The 18693-nt window shown below is 35.4% G+C and overlaps 1 protein-coding gene across 8 annotated transcripts in view; it reads left to right on the forward strand.

Moving 5' to 3' along the window:
* GAPVD1 (GTPase activating protein and VPS9 domains 1) overlaps positions 1–18693 on the forward strand; it is a 79774-nt gene that overhangs the window by 8336 nt on the left and 52745 nt on the right. For 7 of the 8 annotated variants that reach the window (XM_075560506.1, XM_075560510.1, XM_075560507.1 and 4 more), the window contains exons 2-6: positions 9148–9365; positions 10685–11528; positions 14641–14727; positions 15533–15667; positions 15791–15980. In XM_075560506.1, coding sequence (XP_075416621.1) covers positions 9181–9365; positions 10685–11528; positions 14641–14727; positions 15533–15667; positions 15791–15980 — 1441 coding nt within the window. In that variant the 5' untranslated portion in view covers positions 9148–9180. Of the gene's footprint in view, positions 1–9147; positions 9366–10684; positions 11529–14640; positions 14728–15532; positions 15668–15790; positions 15981–18693 lie in introns of those variants that run through there. The other variant, XM_075560514.1, reaches the window with a different exon arrangement.

The raw sequence follows: 18693 nt of genomic DNA on the forward strand, positions 1-18693 counted from the left end.
TTGTACTGCTCTTGTGGGTTTCTGAGACTATAACTTTGTGGGAGTAGAAAGCCTCATCTTTCTCCTGTGGAACAGCTGGTAGTTTCAAACTGTATAACCCATAGTCTACCATGCCACCAGGACTCTTAACCAATGACAGTAATACTGTTTATAGTTTGGAAGTGAATATTGATCTGGAGTCCTGGCAGTAAAATAGTTAACCTACTTAAAGGTTGGCACTTTTGCTCTGCTCTAATAAAGATTATAGCCTAGAAAACCCTTTGGAACAGTTCTCATATTCTCTTTCATTATTTTTGTAGTGGTGTACTTTCTTTAGCTCTGGAAAATTATTAGTGTAGGAAAATGAAATCAGTATTTATTGAGATTTTACTTATTTCTGGTAAAGTCTGTATTTTTCAGTGTTAAAACAGAAAGTCTGCTACAGTGTTATTTGAATTAATTGGAATTCTTGAATTATGATACTATCTGGCTTTATAATTCTTGAATCTTCAAAGGAATATACCATTTAATTCCTTCTTCTTGTGCCAGAAATAGTTGAGAATAAGGTCATTCTCCCTTCTATGATGTTTTTTCTCTTGTTTCAAATATGCTAACTAAAGTTATAAACACAAAACTTTTGAAACAATTTCCGTCATTAATATGTATATCCTATGTATGAGGAAGTATGTTTTTCTGTTACATTAATAATTATTTCAAATGTATTTATTAGAATGTTAGTCAATGCTTTCAACTTAAATTTTGTTACAGTTGTTTAATCATTTGGAACTGATTTAGTAGCATCTTGTCTGATTTCCAACTAGAACATTGTTCTTCATCAGTCTGTTTATTAATTCAGCAAACATTTTCAGCACCTAAAAGATCTTAAGTAGTGGGTTTACATCTCAGCTTTAACCTCCCTGGCGGTCTAATTATGTCAGTAATTTTGTACCCAAAGTGGTACATTGTTTTGCATAAAATTTGTTTTATATTGTAGGCCTGTAATTCTTAAGAAATTACTCATATTAATCTCTCTAGTAGACATTCCAGGTATGATAAACTTTAATACACAGTTAACATTTACCCTGAGCCACACTCGGGATTACCGCCAGGGGGCAGAGTTAGGTTGCAAAAATGACAACGTATTTATTATAAATTGCTATGATAGAGATGTGCCCAAATGAGGAAGCGAGGGTCAAAAGAATGCTGAATAAAGGCTTCTCATTATGGCTGGGGCCCTGTGAAGCCTAAGTGGATTTAATTGGCCAATAAAAGGATGTAAATAGAGAATGTAAGTAGAGTCAGGACTAAATAGTCTTTAGAATGTCTTGAATACCTACCAGAATTTGAGCTCCTCTTTAACCTGTGTATCTTGTTCATCAGTGCCTAAGCAACTAGTTTGTATCCAGTAAACACCTGTTGAATAAGTGAAGGAAGCAAGTGCACAAGTACTGTGCTGCTTTGCCTAATTTTTCAGTGAGAATGATGTCATTTTAGAATGTTACAAATGTTTGGCTGTGATTTAACAAAATATTATAAAAATAAGAAACTGTTGCTATGCGGAGGTATCTTATACAGAGAAATAGACATGTAGACAAATTAATTGTAATATAGTGTGATTCACCAATACATTTATAAAAGAGTTTTGCAAGAAACACCTTTTTGTGTGTGTGTATGAAAACATTTACTTCCTTAAGCCGTTAGGCCAGCTGGCGGCACTTGGAAGTTGGGACGTTGTTGCTGGTCATCTAGGGGAGCGCCTCTGCGAGGCAGGAACTCTGAAGGAAAATCTTCAGGTAGCCTCAGTGGCCCAAAGGATCATAGTGAAAAATGCCCGAGCTGGAAGCCAAAATCTGTCATCAGATTAAGTATTATTTTGGTGACCTTAATTTGCCACGGGACAAAGTTTTAAAGGAAGAGATCACATTAGAGGAAGGCTGGGTACTCCTGAAGACAGTGTGATAAAATTCAACAGGTTAAACCGTCTTAACAGCAGACTTTAATGTAGTAGAGCATTGTAGAACTCATGAAAATAAGTGAATATAAAACTAAAATCAGAAGATCTCCACGTAAACCCCTCCCTGAAGTGATTGATGAGTATAAAAATGATGTAAAAACCCAGGGAATGTGCAGATGTGCTTTATACAATTGATGTATGTATATGTATGGATTGTGATAAGAGTTGTATGAGCCCATAATAAAATGTAAAAAAAGAAAAGAGAAAAAAAAGAAAATGATTAGGGCAAAGAATGTACAGATGTGCTTTATACAATTGATGTATGTATATGTATGGACTGTGATGAGTTGTATGAGCCCCTAATAAAATGTTTTTAAAAAATGATGTAAAAACTAGATCTGTTTATATCAGCGGTTCTCAACCTGTGGGTCGTGACCCCTTTGGGGGTCTAACGACCCTTTCATAGGGGTCTCCTGATTTATAATAGTAATAAAATTACAGTTAGCAATGAAAATAATTTTCTGGTTGGGGGTCACCACCACATGAGGAACCGCATTAAAGGGGTCACGGCTTTAAAGAAGGTTGAGAACCACTGGTTTATATTAAAGACTTCCCAATGGATGCAACACTGGATAGCAATTTTGTGTTTCTAAATGTTTTTGGTGATTTTTTTAATGCAATTAAATTTGGTATTTAGTTAAAAAATAAAAGTTCAGAGAGATCCCTGGCCAGAAGTATAAAGACACAGACCTGCTAATACTTTTCAAGGTTGATTAGTTTGCAAAAAAGAATGAAGGAAGCAAAATAGAGACTAAATTATGAGATAAACAAGAGTAAGAAGAAAAATGAGTTAGAAGATTTGAAATGAGAGATGGGCTGCTTGCTGAAGTTTTCAGGTTACTTAGATGATCAGACATGTAGAGAAGGTTTGCACATCCTTTTTTTAAAAAAATCTTTTTATTGGGGCCTCCTACAACTCTTTTCACAATCCAGCCATCCATCCATGTGTCAAGCACATATGTGCATTTGTTGCCATCATCAGTCTCAAAACATTTTCTTTCTACTTGAGCCCTTGGTATCAGGTCCTCATTTTTCCCCTTCTCCCTCCACCCTCCCTCCATCCCCAAACCTTGATAATTTATAAATTAGTATTATTTTATCATATCTTATACTGTCCAATGTCTCCCTTCACCCACTTTTCTGTTGTCCGTCCCCCAGGGAGGGGGTTATATGTACATCATTGTGATTAGTTCCCCTTTTTCCTTCACTGTCATAAAACTTCAGGACTGTTTGGTTTGGTGCTTGTAGACCTTGACACCCACAATAAAAATGAGTATGTCTTCAATTTTTTTTCTCACACCGATCAAGGGGAAATTGATGGAATGGTGGTTCAGCTTGTTTTTCCGTGGGACTCTCTTCTGAGAGTATTTGAACAGTCTTTGGAATTACAGTCTCTTGAGTTACCGAAAGTGGATGACTTGTGAACCTTTTTATGTATGTGATTCTGAGTGGCTTTCTGCACTACCTTTGTGGCATTGAAAAACCTTTGCTTTGGCTTGGGTTTTAGGAGGGACAAGCTTCCTTCTTGTACAATCTTAGTGAAGAGGCAAGGGACACCAGTCTCTAATTTACAAGTTGGTTAGATTTGAATAGTGGTAGATAATTAAATGTTCAGATAAAAATTATTTGATTAAACAGATGATAGCATTGTAATAGTTTGCAACAAAACAAAAAAAAATGTCAGCCCATTTTGGCCCTATATTGCCACCCAGGGACCTATTAATATGAATATTACCTAAGTACTATGAGGAAAAGTACCTACACAAATAAACAAAAACAGTAACTGACACTCTTGTGGGGACATCAGTTTATTTTAAAAATTGGATTTTTTAAATCCTTAATCCTTTGAATAACATCATGATTTTCCCAAAATATGCACACTAGTTTTACTATTATATTTTATGACACATTAAAAGTATTTAAATATTTTACTGCTTCTGTAAATGGAAGGCTAGTATCACTAACTCTAAATAGAAGACAAATGTAACAGAAGCAAAACAGTATTATTAGAAACCTTCTAGCTGCAGAAGGTGCTGAGTTTGAAGTGTGTTATCCTTTATTAAAGGGAGAGATAAGCAAGTATTAGAGCTACTATGAAGACAGATTACACTTTACTAAGACTTTGACTATGAAATAGAATCGAAAGAGAATGAAAATCAGAATGCCTTTTCCATTTAGTGGTTTAGTTCACTGGATGAAAGTGAGTGTTGTGTTTGTGTTGGGAGGAGTTCCTGAAGAGCTTCACATTGGGCTGAGACTTGGGGGCTAGACTTAAAGGATAAGTGCCTGGACTTCCCAGGCATGTAGCATTTACAAATGTGCACATTTTGGAGACTTTTGGACTTTTGGAACATATGGCAGCAACATCTGAGTTAGGGAAGTGGATAATTGTGGGAGGTAAGTTTGGAGATATAAAAATAGAGACCTCATGGTGGACGGCTTGATGCCATGTAGCAGATTTTGGACATTGTTTTATAGGTAATAGAGAGGAGCATGACTAGATTTGTGCTTTAGAATACGTATTTCAAAAGCAGTAAGGGAGGCAGATGACAATATTGAGTATTTTCTAATAAAGGGAGAAAGGTAATATAAAATTTAGATTTTCTTAGACATAAAATTAGATTTTCTTGGACATTTGGGGTAGGAAATATATTTGCCTTTTTTTAATTGACAGTACAAAATGTCAGATAACAGTGTAAATTTCAAGTTGCCATCCATACTGACGGCTGGAATCTTTGATCTTCATCAGCTACTACCTCTAGTCCTTCTCACTTCCAGCCAGTAAGGTTGTGCCACATGCATGTCACAAATTGTTAATAAGCCTTCCTTCCTCTGTTACCTTTAATTTGCATTATTTATGTAATTTTAATGGGATCATCTTGTATTAGCAATAACCTGTGTATCTGTAAAAATGTGCTTTATTCTAGACTTCAAACGCCATACTTGTGTGTGGTAATAATGTTCTTAGGTTGTGGACAATTGGCCTTTAATTTCACTTTTAGCAAGTCTTTTACAAGTGTAAGTTCCATAAGATTAGCAAGTAGTCTATCTTTCAAGAAGTTTTGATTATAAAGTGAGAAGGATTTAATTTCAACCAAGAGATATGGGTTGGAAACACCTGTATTTTATATGGTATTTGAATGGACTCTCAAATTAAATAGCTGTTAGCACAGCCAGAAAAAGTATTGTATAGACTGATTGGCAAAAGAAACTCTAAGGAGTCAATTATTAACTGGAAATAAAAGTGAGAGAAAGATGGAACCGTGTTCTTGTGAACAGTTGCAATTTTGGAAACTCAAAAGAGCAGTTATACCCTGTCCTAGAGTTGCTATGAGGCAGCATTGACTTACTGACAGTGAGTTTGGTTTTCTTTTCTGAAGTAAAAGTAGATAAGTTTAGGTTGATTGATTGAGAGCAAGGACTTCATTGGAATTGGACAGATAGGAGTTTCTTTGAATCTTGACTTTATAACATAGTAGGTATGTCAATACTTTTCTCAACTGTTAAATGAAATTTATGATAGGATTAAGTGAGGGAAAAATATGTAAACACATAAGTAGTCCTTTTAAATGTTACTTTAATGCTAATGTTATTATGATTGTTTCTATTATTAGTAGTTTTCAGAAGTTATTTGCTAGTAACTGTATTTTCCTAGCATCTTCATTATGGTAAAAGTTCCCACTTGTAGTTAATTCATTTCTAAATTTTAGTTCAGCTATCCCTGGTGGCGGCTGCTATATCTGTTGGTATCTTGGAAGGGAGAACAATTAGAAAGAGGTTGTTTGTCTTTTACATTTTCAAATTCTTTTTCATAAAATAATTTTGTTCATAAGCAATGACTTGTTAAGAAGGATGTGGTATTAATTTTTCAAAACATGGCCCTATATGCTTGGCGCTGAGCTTCTCCTGTCTGCCATCATATCAGCACACACAATGGAGTTAGTACTTACCTCAGTGTTTACAGTCAGTGGGGGAGAGAGAGAGAAATAGAAATGAAATTGTATTATAATCTGACACATGCTACAAAACCATACTCAGAGTGTAGATCAGGATTCATTTATATTTTAAGACTCTTGATTTTTACTCAGTGCTTTAGATGGCACATTTATACAACAGTATTTTAAAGTATCATCATTTGTAGGTATGCCACATCTGTTTTTGACCAGCTTATTAGAGAATGAAAAGCAGCAAAGTTTATTTATTTGTAAGTGAAGCTGTATTTGAAAACATGTCTTTCAATTTCATATATTAGTTCATATTTTGCTATGTCATTGAAAACATTTTATGCTCCCTCTTTATCTTGTACAGTAGTTTAGTTGTAATTCGACTGTGAGCTTAGGGGACCTGGCTGGGCTCCAGTAAAATTCATAATACATTTGTTGAATTAAATTGAATAAAAGCAACAAGAAAGAGGCAAAATATTTTGTTCTGTTTTTTATTATTAAAGTCTAATATTGAAAAAAATCTCTAATATTTAGAAGCTGTTGTAGAGCAGTAATCATTTTGAACTTTCCAGTTGTGGGATCCAGCCCCACATCTGGATGGGTCCTAAGGATGATTGTATAATTGAAGGGAAGAAATTAAGATATAAAAGTTTTGGGGTGCTAAAGTCTGCCATGGCATCAGGAACCAGGTCCAAGCAGTAGAGAGAGAATGTATTCTTACATCACCTTACATAGTCTCAGAAAAGTCCCCCTAATTACAGGTAACCACATAGTTAACAGAGTGGGCTATACCCTAACTTTAGGGGTCTCTGAGTTCATTGGAGGAGTAACAACACCAGGGATGGGGCAAGTAATGGGGAGTGACTGTCCCCTGAACAGGGAGAGCAAAAGCAACATGTCTGCTCCTACAGATAAAGCTGCTGACCAGATAGCAATTAGCTATGTGCTTGTAAGAAGTAACTTTAAGGTAGCACTATTATGGCAGGATCTTGTGGGGATTAAGTTTAGTTATGAGAATGTGATTGGGACTTATCTCTAACTCACAAGTGTGAAGACCTCCCTCCTCCCAGACTCCTGGCTTCTCAGGCTTAAAATATGAGAATAAAGAATTTGTCAGCATATATGAGAGGGTAGCAAAAAACAAAAACAAAAAACAAAACCAAACCAGAAAAAGCTCCGCTGGGCTGAATGAACAAAAATGTCAACTTGTAGTGAGTTGGAGTTCCTTCCACCAGGTCAGACTGTTAATCAAGCTTTCTATTTAGAGGTTCTGAAAAGATTGAGAAGCAGTGACTGGAAACCCCCCCCCCCCCCATTTATGGCAGATGGGGGACTGATTTTGCCACTATGACATGCACTTGCTTCAGCAGCCATCTCAGTGAGCCAGTTTGGGGCAAAAAACAGCATGCCTCTCTTGCCCCACGCACCTGATCTCTCTGTGGGAGCTCTTTTTGTTTCCACAAATGAAGAGGGACATGACAGGACAGCAATTTGAAGAAGTAGAAGAGATGAAGAAAAAAGAGGGAGGTGTTATCAGCCATCCAAACAGATGAGTTTGAAGAATGTTTCCACGAATAGGATTTCAGATTGGACAAACTTATTAAGTATAATAAAGAGTACTTTGAAGGTGATAGATTCTTTTGTAAAAAAAATTTAAATACCTAGCTTTTAGGGGGAATGTCCATTTTTTGTTTTTTGGGGGGTGTATCCCCTTATACTCTTTTACTGTTCTTCTGATTCTCATACCCACTGAGATTTAGTTCACATTGCTGAATTTTCTTTTTTTTTTAAGTCATTTTTTTGGGGGCACACACAGCTCTTAACACAATCCACACATACATCCACTGTGTCAGGCTTATTTGTACATTTGTTGCCATCCTCATGTTGAATTTTCTCGATCGTTTTCTTTTGCCAAACCATGAACAAGTAAGTAAGTTGCAGGTATCTTGATATTTCATCTCTAAATCCTTGAAAATATGTATCTTAAAATAACCACCATTGTATAATAATTCCAGTATTATATCTGTGTTTTGCTTGATTTTTGCCCCCTGATCTAAAAATTTGCTCCATATGACATCTTTTTTAAAGAAGTCCTAGTGGCTCTGTAAGTTAGACGTTGGGCTGTGAACACCTACCAGCCACTTTGCCAGGGACAGATAAGGTTGTCTGCTTCTGTAAACATTTATGTTGTGTCAGAAACACCCTATATAGGGCTATTGTGAGTTGGCATCAGCTCATTGGCAGTGGGTTTGATTTGTCATTGTTATGTGTGGCACACGTTTGCCTTTTTTTTTTGGTGACAAATGTTTTTTATGATTAGTTTCATAGTCATCTCCCTAATCGTTTGTTCTTTCATTCCTGTTCTACAGTGTACAGACTGCTTACATAATGCCCATAGCATGTTGCAACTACATGCTTGCATGTCTGCTTCATTCTACTAGATTAGAAACTCTTAATGTACAAAGGATGTGTTCTTTTTTTTAATCACTAGTACCAATCATAAACTAAATCCAGATACTGTGTCCCCATTTTATGACTGAAAGAAAGTGAGAATCAGAGGATACACATTATGTACCGAGAGTAACAAAATTAATTAATGAAGCATACAAATCTTTAAAAGTCCATTTTAGTATTGTTTTGATAAATAACGATGCCTCTCACAATTAAAATCATCTGAGCATCAGTTCTATTCTCATTCTAGGATGAGAATGACTGAGCTTTCTACTCCCATAAGCAGTTACAGTATTAGAAACCCATTGGAGCTTACTGTGAGTCAACATTGACTTGATGACAGTTTGATTTTTTGAGGAGAAATCTTTACCAGAGCAGTATCCTTATCTTTCTCCTTCAGAGTGGCTGGTAGTTTTGAACTGCCAAACTTGCTGATACTTGGCGGTCCCACTCTTAGCCAGTAGCATCACCAGGACTCCTTTTGATCTCAAAGGGTTTATTTTCTAAGGCATTTATATCCTAGTGTTATTTATAGGTTTGTCTGTTGTTTGCCTAGAAATTGTACCATGGGCGGGGGGTGAGTTCATTTCCAAACTTGAAGGGTGACTTGAGAGCTGTTTGTCTGACTGTGAAGGCTGGTCTTTATATGATTTTTGAGTTTTGTTCTAAAATCTAGTCCAACTCTTACTGTATTCTCCTATCTCTTTTGGTAAACAATTTCAGTTACATAATTTAAAATGTTTGTCCTTTTACTCCTAGTGATCAGCCTTTGTACCTTTCTCAAATTTGAAGATGGTGAAGCTAGATATTCATACTCTAGCTCATCACCTCAAGCAGGAGCGCTTATATGTAAACTCTGAGAAACAGCTCATTCAGAGGCTCAATGCAGATGTACTTAAGACAGCTGAGAAGTTGTATCGTACGGCATGGATTGCTAAGCAGCAGAGAATTAATTTGGATCGGCTTATCATAACCAGGTAAAGAAAAGGCTTTGTGAACTACTATACTTTTGTGTTGATAACTAAAATGAATTGAATATATTTACACTAAAGTTATTTAAATCAACTTTCAAATGATTGACTTTACAGTTTTTTTTAACTTAAGCACCATTTAAAAAGTTATTATTTAGCATTAATGTTCTATTCCACGTCAATTAATTTTGTATTTTTAAATATAAACTTTAAATATGTTATTGTACAGTAAATTATTTTGTGTTTTGCTTTTCTCCTAATTTAGTCATACATTTTCAAGTTTTGATTATATATATCATATTTTTCAGTTTTAGAAGCTACACATTTAGAAGCTACCTTACTGTTCCAAGAAAATTTGTCTTTAAAAATAGTAGTGCTAAGGTAAAATGTTGAGAAAGCCAGACACAAAAGTACATACATTTATATGAGGACACGTCAGAAAGTTAATGGGAAAAATTACTGTCTATACTTGAGTATAAGCCAATAAGAATATCCACCGAGACACCTAATTTTACTACAAAAACTGCATTAAAAATGTGCTGAAAAACTTGACTTATACCCAAGTATATATGGTATATTATCTTTTAATTCCATTTTTCCATGAACTTTAGAAGCTTCCTCATAGGACATTCAGAATGATGCAGGATTCCTCTTAGATGAAAAAGATCAGAATAATTGTTATTTCTTGGCAGAGTGATAGAGACTAGGAAGGAGGAACATTTTGAATGATTAAAATGTGTTTTTCTTAATCTGGTGGTTGTTGGTTACCTGTGTGTATGCAGTTGTAAAAGTTGATCAAAGGATTTAGTTGTAAAAAAAATATATGCTGCTGTGAATCACTGTTAACGTTTTTCCCCCTTCCCATTTTTGGCTTTGTGTATTAAGGTTTACAGCCTAGGCTCAGGAATTAGAAGTTTATATCTATTCTATACCGGTAGGTTACGGTTGATAAAGATGGAGCTAATGCATCTATAAGGACTTAATTTCAATTATTTCTAGTGAGCTTGTGCCCATCAATAAGACTTTTTAAAACTAGCTAACTTTTATTTAATATAACCTTTACAAGTGAATCTTTATTAGATCTACAAATTGGTACTTTTCACTGAATCTGATTTGATATGAAGAACTTGTCCTTTTTTAAACTAGTTGGTTTTTTCTTTACACATTTCAGATACTGTTGTTCTAAAACTTTTATAGGAATTCAGAGTGATCTCATGGTGGGATTGTAATCAACTCATTTCCGTGTTTTGATATCATTGAAAGGTGTTATTATCAATAATATTAGTATTTGAATATATTTTAGCTCCTTTTTTTTTCCCCCCCAGTGCTGAAGCTTCCCCTGCAGAATGTTGCCAACATGCTAAGATTCTGGAAGATACACAGTTTGTTGATGGATATAAGCAATTAGGATTTCAAGAGACTGCTTATGGGGAATTCTTGAGTCGATTAAGGGAAAATCCTCGTCTTATTGCCTCCTCTTTGGTTGCAGGAGAGAAACTTAATCAGGAGAACACACAAAGTGTTATTTACACAGTCTTTACCTCCCTGTATGGCAACTGTATTATGCAAGAAGATGAAAGCTACCTCCTCCAGGTTTTGCGATACTTGATTGAATTTGAACTGAAAGAAAGTGACAACCCCAGGAGACTTTTGAGGAGAGGAACTTGTGCCTTCAGCATTTTATTTAAACTTTTTTCTGAAGGACTGTTTTCTGCCAAACTTTTCCTCACAGCTACGCTACATGAGCCAATCATGCAACTGCTTGTGGAAGATGAAGATCACCTGGAAACAGATCCAAACAAATTAATTGAGAGATTCTCCCCATCTCAACAGGAAAAACTCTTTGGAGAGAAAGGCTCAGACAGGTTCAGGCAAAAGGTTCAAGAAATGGTGGATTCCAATGAGGCCAAACTAGTGGCTTTGGTCAACAAATTTATTGGTTATCTCAAACAGAACACATACTGCTTTCCACATAGTTTGAGGTGGATTGTCTCACAGATGTACAAAACTCTGTCTTGTGTAGATAGACTGGAAATTGGGGAGGTCAGGGCAATGTGTACAGATCTTCTCCTGGCTTGCTTCATTTGTCCTGCAGTTGTCAATCCAGAACAATATGGAATAATTTCTGATGCTCCTATTAATGAAGTGGCAAGATTTAACCTGATGCAGGTATGCCTTTGCTATTTTTAATGTGACATTTAGTTTAAAATCACGTGATTGGGCAGTGGGTGGAACATAGAATATGTTGATACTCATGTATTCCTACCATCCACTTACCGCAAACTGTCCTAAATATTTGCTTCTTAAAAAAAATAGCAAATGTACTGAGGTTTTATAATACTGCAGTCATAAAACATTTATCTGAAGTTTTTAAATGAGATCCTCACACACTTAAATGCATAGTTGGTTGGGTTTTTTTTAGAACAAGTGCACAATTGTTTTTCCATAATTTCAAAATTCTTATTGATTGAAAACGTAGTGTCTTTTATACCTTATTTAATAGCAAAACCTTATTCAAGCAGACATGAAGCTATTTATTATTATGTAACTCCATTTATATTCATGAATACTCAATGCTTCATTGCAGAAATTTTAGTATGTTTGATGACAGGGTACAACCTTATTACCCTATTGGGTGCATTGCAAATATGCACTAAATTACCTTTCTGAAATCTCCAGATCTGAAATACTTTTGGACCTAAGACTTTCAGAGGGTTTTTAGATTTGTATTAGTATTTATCTATGCTCATTTGAACTATTGAAATCATAATATTATTTCTAACCCCCAAACCAAATCCACTGTCATTGAATCAGTTCTGACTGTAGTAGCTATAGGAGGGCTTCAGTAGCCTACTCCTTAAGGTTTGCAAGTCTGTACATCTTTACAGAAGTAGACAGCGCCATCGTTCTCCTGCCAAATAGTTGGTGCGTTTGAACTGCTGCTGACCTTTTGATGAGCAACCCAGTGCTTAACTACAGGCTTTCTTATTTCTTTAAAAGGAAGAAGAATCTCTTTTTTTCTTTAATCATATCTTATCCCTAGAGATATTGTGAGGAAGAAACTAGGTTTATTCAGAATAGACTATCTGTGGATGGTATATATTTTTTAAATAAAAAAGCCATTTCATAGTGTATTTTATCTCTTTGGGATGGTTAATGATTACTATATAGAAATCCCTGGGGGGTGGGAGTGGGGAAATGAGCTGATACCAAGGACTCAGGTAGAAAGCAAATGTTTTGAGAATGATGGTGGCAACAAATTTGCTTGACACAATGGATGTATGTGTGGATTGTGATACAAGTTGTATGAGTTCCCAATAAAATGATTTTAAATAGAAAAACAAAAAAGAAATTTCTGAAATAAGAATTAGGTTATTATTATTATTAAGTACTTTTATTGGGGGTTGTTATATCTCTTAACACAATCCGTACATAATCCATTGTGTCAAGCACATTTGTACATACGTTGCCATCATTTTCAAAGTGTTTTCTTTTTATTTGAGCCCTTGGTATCAGCTCTTCTTTTTCCCCCCTCCCTCCCTCTGAACCCTTGATAAGTTGTAGATTATTATTTTCGTATCTTACATCATTCTCTGTCACCCTTCACTCACTATTCTGTTGCTCGTCCCCCTGGGAGGGGGTTATATGTTGATCCTTGTGATCGATCCCCCCTTTCTGACCCCTGTCCTGCTGGTATGTCTATTCTCGTTGTTGGCCCTGAGGGATTTATCTATCATGGGTTCCCTGTGTTGCAGGCTCTTATTTGTAGCACTGTGCATTGTAGCACTGTGCACTGGTCTAATCCGATCTGTAAGGTAGAATGGAGGTCACAATAGTTGGGGGAGGAGGAAGCATTAAAGAACTAGAGGAAATGACACAATGGATGGATGTATGGATTGTGATAAGAGTTGTACGAGCCCCCAATATAGTGATTAAAAAAAAACCAAAACAAAACTAGAGGAAAGTTGTGTGTTTCATTGGTGCTATACTGCACCTAGACTGGCTCATCTCTTCCGTGTGCCTTCTGTGAGGGTATGTCTAATTAATTGTCTACAGATGGGCTTTGGGGCTCCATTCCTCGTCTCCCCACCCCCCACTTCACATTGGTATGATTTTGTTCTGGGTCACAGATGCCTGATAACCTGATTCCATCAACACCTCATGATCACCAAGGCTGGTGTGTTTCTTCCATGTGGGCTTTGTTGCTTCTCAGCTAGATGGCCGTTTGTTTATCTTCAAGCCTTTAAGACCCCAGACACTATATCTTTTGATAGCTGGGCACCATCAGCTTTTGTTACCACAATTACTTATGTACCCATTTTGTCTTCATTGATCGTGTCAGGAAGGTGAGCATCACAGAATGCCGGATTATTAAAACAAATTGTTCTTGTGTTAAGGGAGTAGAGGCCCAATGTCCATCTGCTCCCTTAATTCTTAACATATAGGTATAAGTACATAGGTCTATTCCCCTCTCGTTATATATAATTGTATTTCTATATGTGCATGCCTATATTTAGACCTCTATAAATGTACTTTGCCTCTTGGTTCTTTCCTCTATTTCCTTTTACTTTCCTCTTGTCCCACCATCATGTTCGCCCTTCATTCAGGTTTAGTAATTCCTCGCTGTTATAATGTCCTTGATTAAGCCCCACTAAGCATCCTGTGCCCTTCTCTACATTGATTTTAACTCACTTGTTGTTCCCTTGTCCCTGGGTTGGTTGCCTCCCCCCTCCCCTTTCTCCCTCTTCTTTATCCACTCCTTCTCCTATATCCTCCTTGTAACCGTCCTTTCCTTCGTTTTCGTCTCTGAAGAATAAGGTTTTTTAATCGTTTGTGAAATAATTTATTTCTATGATGATGTCTATGGTTTTTGTCATTTAAATGGGTGTTGTGGCAATATTTTCAAACTTGCTTTGGATATACTGGTATTTACTAGACAGTTTATATTCTGTGGGAATATTTTGATGTTAAATTTAGGAAAAATATACTTTATTTTGAGTGCTTTATAAACTACATGGGGAAAATTATACTAGTTTGGAATAGTTTGTGTCAACTTTACATAAATAAAAGCCCCCCAGGGGCAATTTTACTTTGCCCTCTAGGGTCACTATAAATTGGGATTGACTTATTGGCAGTGAGTTTGGTTTTTTGCGGCGACCTATTTTATATGTGTGATCGGGTGGGATGAATAATATTGTTAAACAGATTTTCAGACAAGACTAGAAGGCCATTTTATAAGGGTTAATTAATTATGTCTCCTTAACACTGTTTTGGCTTTCAGGTTGGCCGCCTCTTGCAGCAGTTAGCAATGATTGGTTCTGAAGAAGGAGATCCTCGGACAAAAAGCAGCCTTGGGAAATTTGACAAAGTAAAAATGAATACTAGGCCATGTGAAATACCGCTTATAGAAAATTGTGCCAGAGTATTAGTGAATTTAATGATTCTCTATTAAATTATATGCTTAGATAACATTAATTCAAGTACTTTTCAATTATCTCGTGTATGTGTGTGTGCGTGCACATGTGTGTATGTGGCACTATTGGATTAGCAACATTTAAAGGAAGAGGTCATAAAAGATTACTAACTCTCGCATTGAGAATCAAAAAACTATTAAGATTACTTTTTAAAATTTATTTTAATAATTTATCACTAGCTCTAATTAGGTATGTAAACTGATCATAGTGGTATAATTTTAAGGTGTTATATAAGTTAATATTTATGGCATTCAGTTAATTAGTAAACACAAGTTTAATTGATTTTATTTGAGTAGATAGTGTCTTCAACTGGTTTAAAATTCAAAGTAAGCTGTGAAGTTTCCCTTTCACCCTTAGTTCTAGTCTTCATTTCCTCCTCAAAGGGCTCTTGATATGATCAGTGTTTTATGTATCCTTCAGAGGCCTATACGTAAAACAGCAAATTCTGACATATGTTCTCCCACTCATCCCACCCCCTCTTTTGACAAGGTAGTGTGTATATTGTTCTGCAACATGTTTGTGTCACCTACCATAAGATCTTGAAAGTTGTTCTATATGTATTGAAAAGTTAACTTTTTTTTCTAATTGGCTGTTTGAGATATAAAACGTTTTGCATATTTATTTATCTTAAGCAGAAATTTTGTCTTATTATTTTAAAGGAGAGATATTTCATTGTGAGCTTCTCCTTTTTTTAAATAGAGTTGTGTTGCTGCTTTCCTTGATGTTGTCATTGGGGGCCGTGCAGTGGAGACCCCTCCAATGTCCTCTGTTAATCTTCTGGAAGGATTGAGCAGAACTGTGGTTTATATAACCTACGGTCAGCTTATTACTCTGGTAAAGTTTCTACTGCTTATGAGTATTCTTTCAAAAGTTATGTAGCTAAGCATGATAAGTACATTGGCTATTTCGTGTTTGAAAGTCTGATTTTGCTAGCTAAGAGTCTTTCACTTTTGGCAGGTAAATTTTATGAAACGTGTAATGTCTGGAGATCAACTGAGAGAGGACAGAATGGCTCTTGACAACCTATTGTCAAACCTACCCCAGGCCAAGCCAGGAAAAAGCAGCAGTTTGGAAATGACTCCCTACAATACTCCTCAACTGTCTCCAGCAACCACTCCAGCAAATAAAAAGAATCGATTACCCATAGGTAAACAGCACTTCTCATGTTAGGACTTCCTCCTAAATGTACTGTTTCTCTCACTGCTTTTGTCATTGGTTACTGTTTCAGAATATAGCTTTAGATAATTTGAAACTCTTTCTCTTTGATTTTCTAATGGTAATTCGTCTTTTGAAAATACAAGCACATTAGCTAAGATTTGTCAGTAGACATCAGTTTTCTCTTATAACTAATTGAAAAATACCACGTAAAGTATACTTTGTTTACATTTACTGTTTAAATTTTTTTGGGAGAATGTTTATTCATGCATAACATTATGTAGTCCTCTGTTTTCTACAGAGTTCTGGATAAAACTATAGTAATCCTACAAGGAACTTGGTGGCATAGGTTACACTTTGAGCTGCTAACCAGAATGTAGCAGTTTGAACCCACAGGGGAAAGACTTGTGAAGAATTACAGTCTGGAAACCAACAGGGTAGTTCTACTCTCCTTATTTGAGGTTGCTCTGAGTTGGAATTGGCTCCATGGCTGTGAGTTTGTGTTATTTGGGAATCTAGTAATATAATAAACCAAATTAAATCATTTCCACCAATAAAATAGAAAATAATTATTCCATTATTATTGTCTACACACTCACACATAAATTGAGCATACATCATTATGTACTACACATTACATAAGTACTCTATAAATATTTAATTTCCTCCATGCAGAAATCCTACAAGGGTAAGTCTAATCAAGTGCTATCTATTAGACACTGGTAATATAAAGACCATTAATATATACCCTACTCTCAAGTTAGTTGCTCCTAGTTTAACTGGGGAGAATAAGAGACCAGTATCTCTAGTGTCCTTAGTGCTCTGATGATGGAGGTAAGCCTACTAGTGAGTGAGCGACAGCTAACTTCATGGGAGGGGGTAGTGGCATCAGGAGGATCCTGGAGCAGATGAAACTTATATTTTCTCTTGAAGGATAAAGGGGAATTCAACAAAGTAAACAAGATGTGAGTGAGTGTTTAGGTGAAGCGAGCAGGAGTATTATAGTGCCAATTTCTTAATGATAATTAAGAGTTTAGTAATAGTGATTGTGAATTGTTATTGTATTTCATTAATTTTAAAGAAGGGAATTACATTTTCAACTTCTATGAGCTACTTTATTAACTTACAGTTTCTTAAAATTCATTTACATTTAATATAACTAGTATTTCAACAGAAATACGACCTCATAGGGTTATAAATCTTTGGTTTTCATCATCCTTAAATATGAATTTTTAAGAATTTAAAATAGAAAAAATTACACTCACTGGTTTTAAAATATTGTATGATATTAGTAACCTGTGAACATTTAGAAATAAATGATTTTGAAATACCTGAGAATCCCCCTCCCTTTTTTCACTGCTATGTATTCTTTAATTTTTTATTATCTAGAACTGTCAATATATATGGGTCTGATGGAAAGTAAATTTCAAATCTTGCTCAGTACTCTTTTGTATAGTCATTTGACTTGGTCATTGCACTTACATGCATGTCTAAACATGTACCATTGTTCAAAGGGCTGGTTTTCTATTTAATGCTTTCGCAACCCAGGACAGCAGTTAGCTGCCATCACTGCCTGGGATTCCTCAGCCACCGGTCTTACTGCTCATGTCACTCTAGTGACCCCATTTGGTGGGTAATAGGTTGTTCTTACTGTTTTCATAGACTTTTTGTTTTTAAAATAGTTGATGAAAATATGCTCCATATGCATGTTACTTTTCCTGTGTGTAAATCGCCATGTAAAATTTGATTGTATTTTCATAAACATAAAGTTTGTTACTTATGAGTCATCTACTTATTTTGAAGCTGAATTTAACAATTAATTAGAAGACAGTGAGGGCCATCAAATAAAAGATGGGAGTGAACTTATGTAGACTTAGAAATTGGTGTATACTTTGAATATTGAAACTGATAATATATGTGGAGGGAAGGTGGTTTATATTTATGATTCCATCTGTTAAAGTAGGTCAGTTTTTGCTCAAAGTAAAGTTGAAAAACTTTTGTTAATGTAGGAAATATTTAGTATTTTTAGTTAATACTTTAACCACTTTTTAATGCATGAGTAAATATTTTATACTCCTAGAAAAAATTATTCTGTACTGAGATTTTGTATCTTGCATTCTGATTGTATTGAAATTTATCACAGAACTCTAAAACTCTTAGAGAATTTTTCCTAAACTAAATCTTCAGAAGATACCTTAGTATCTAAAAGTTCTTGAAAAAAATCAGGGGAATGCTCTTTTTAAATAAGAATAAAAATATTGCTGTTTTATGTATAGAAGTAGAGGGGACATCAGCAATAATTAGATCCTTTATTAATTTAGAATACATCCATAAAGCAGGATAAAACTCATTTTCAAACATATTTCAGCTTTATTAATAGCTATTTAATATATTCCTTTACATCCCATTAAATTTTCACATGAAATTCTCTTGTGCTTATAAGTTTAGTTATACATGGGATACATGTAACAGTTAAATCCTATTGTAGGAAAAATGCTTCAAAGGATTTTGCAAATAAAAGAAATGAGACGCTGCTTTTCATGTTGCCCCAAGTCTTAAATTGATTGGGACGCGTTTGCTGTTCTGCAGGTGTGGTCAGCTATGTGGCGCTCCCTGTCAGGTGGACTTGGATTATTGTTTCTGATGATCTCTTTTGAAGGAGAATTTGTATTAGTCATCAGTAGAGGAACTGGGAAGATGACTTT

This window comes from Tenrec ecaudatus, chromosome 10 (assembly GCF_050624435.1).
Source record: "Tenrec ecaudatus isolate mTenEca1 chromosome 10, mTenEca1.hap1, whole genome shotgun sequence".
NCBI lineage: Eukaryota > Metazoa > Chordata > Mammalia > Afrosoricida > Tenrecidae > Tenrec > Tenrec ecaudatus.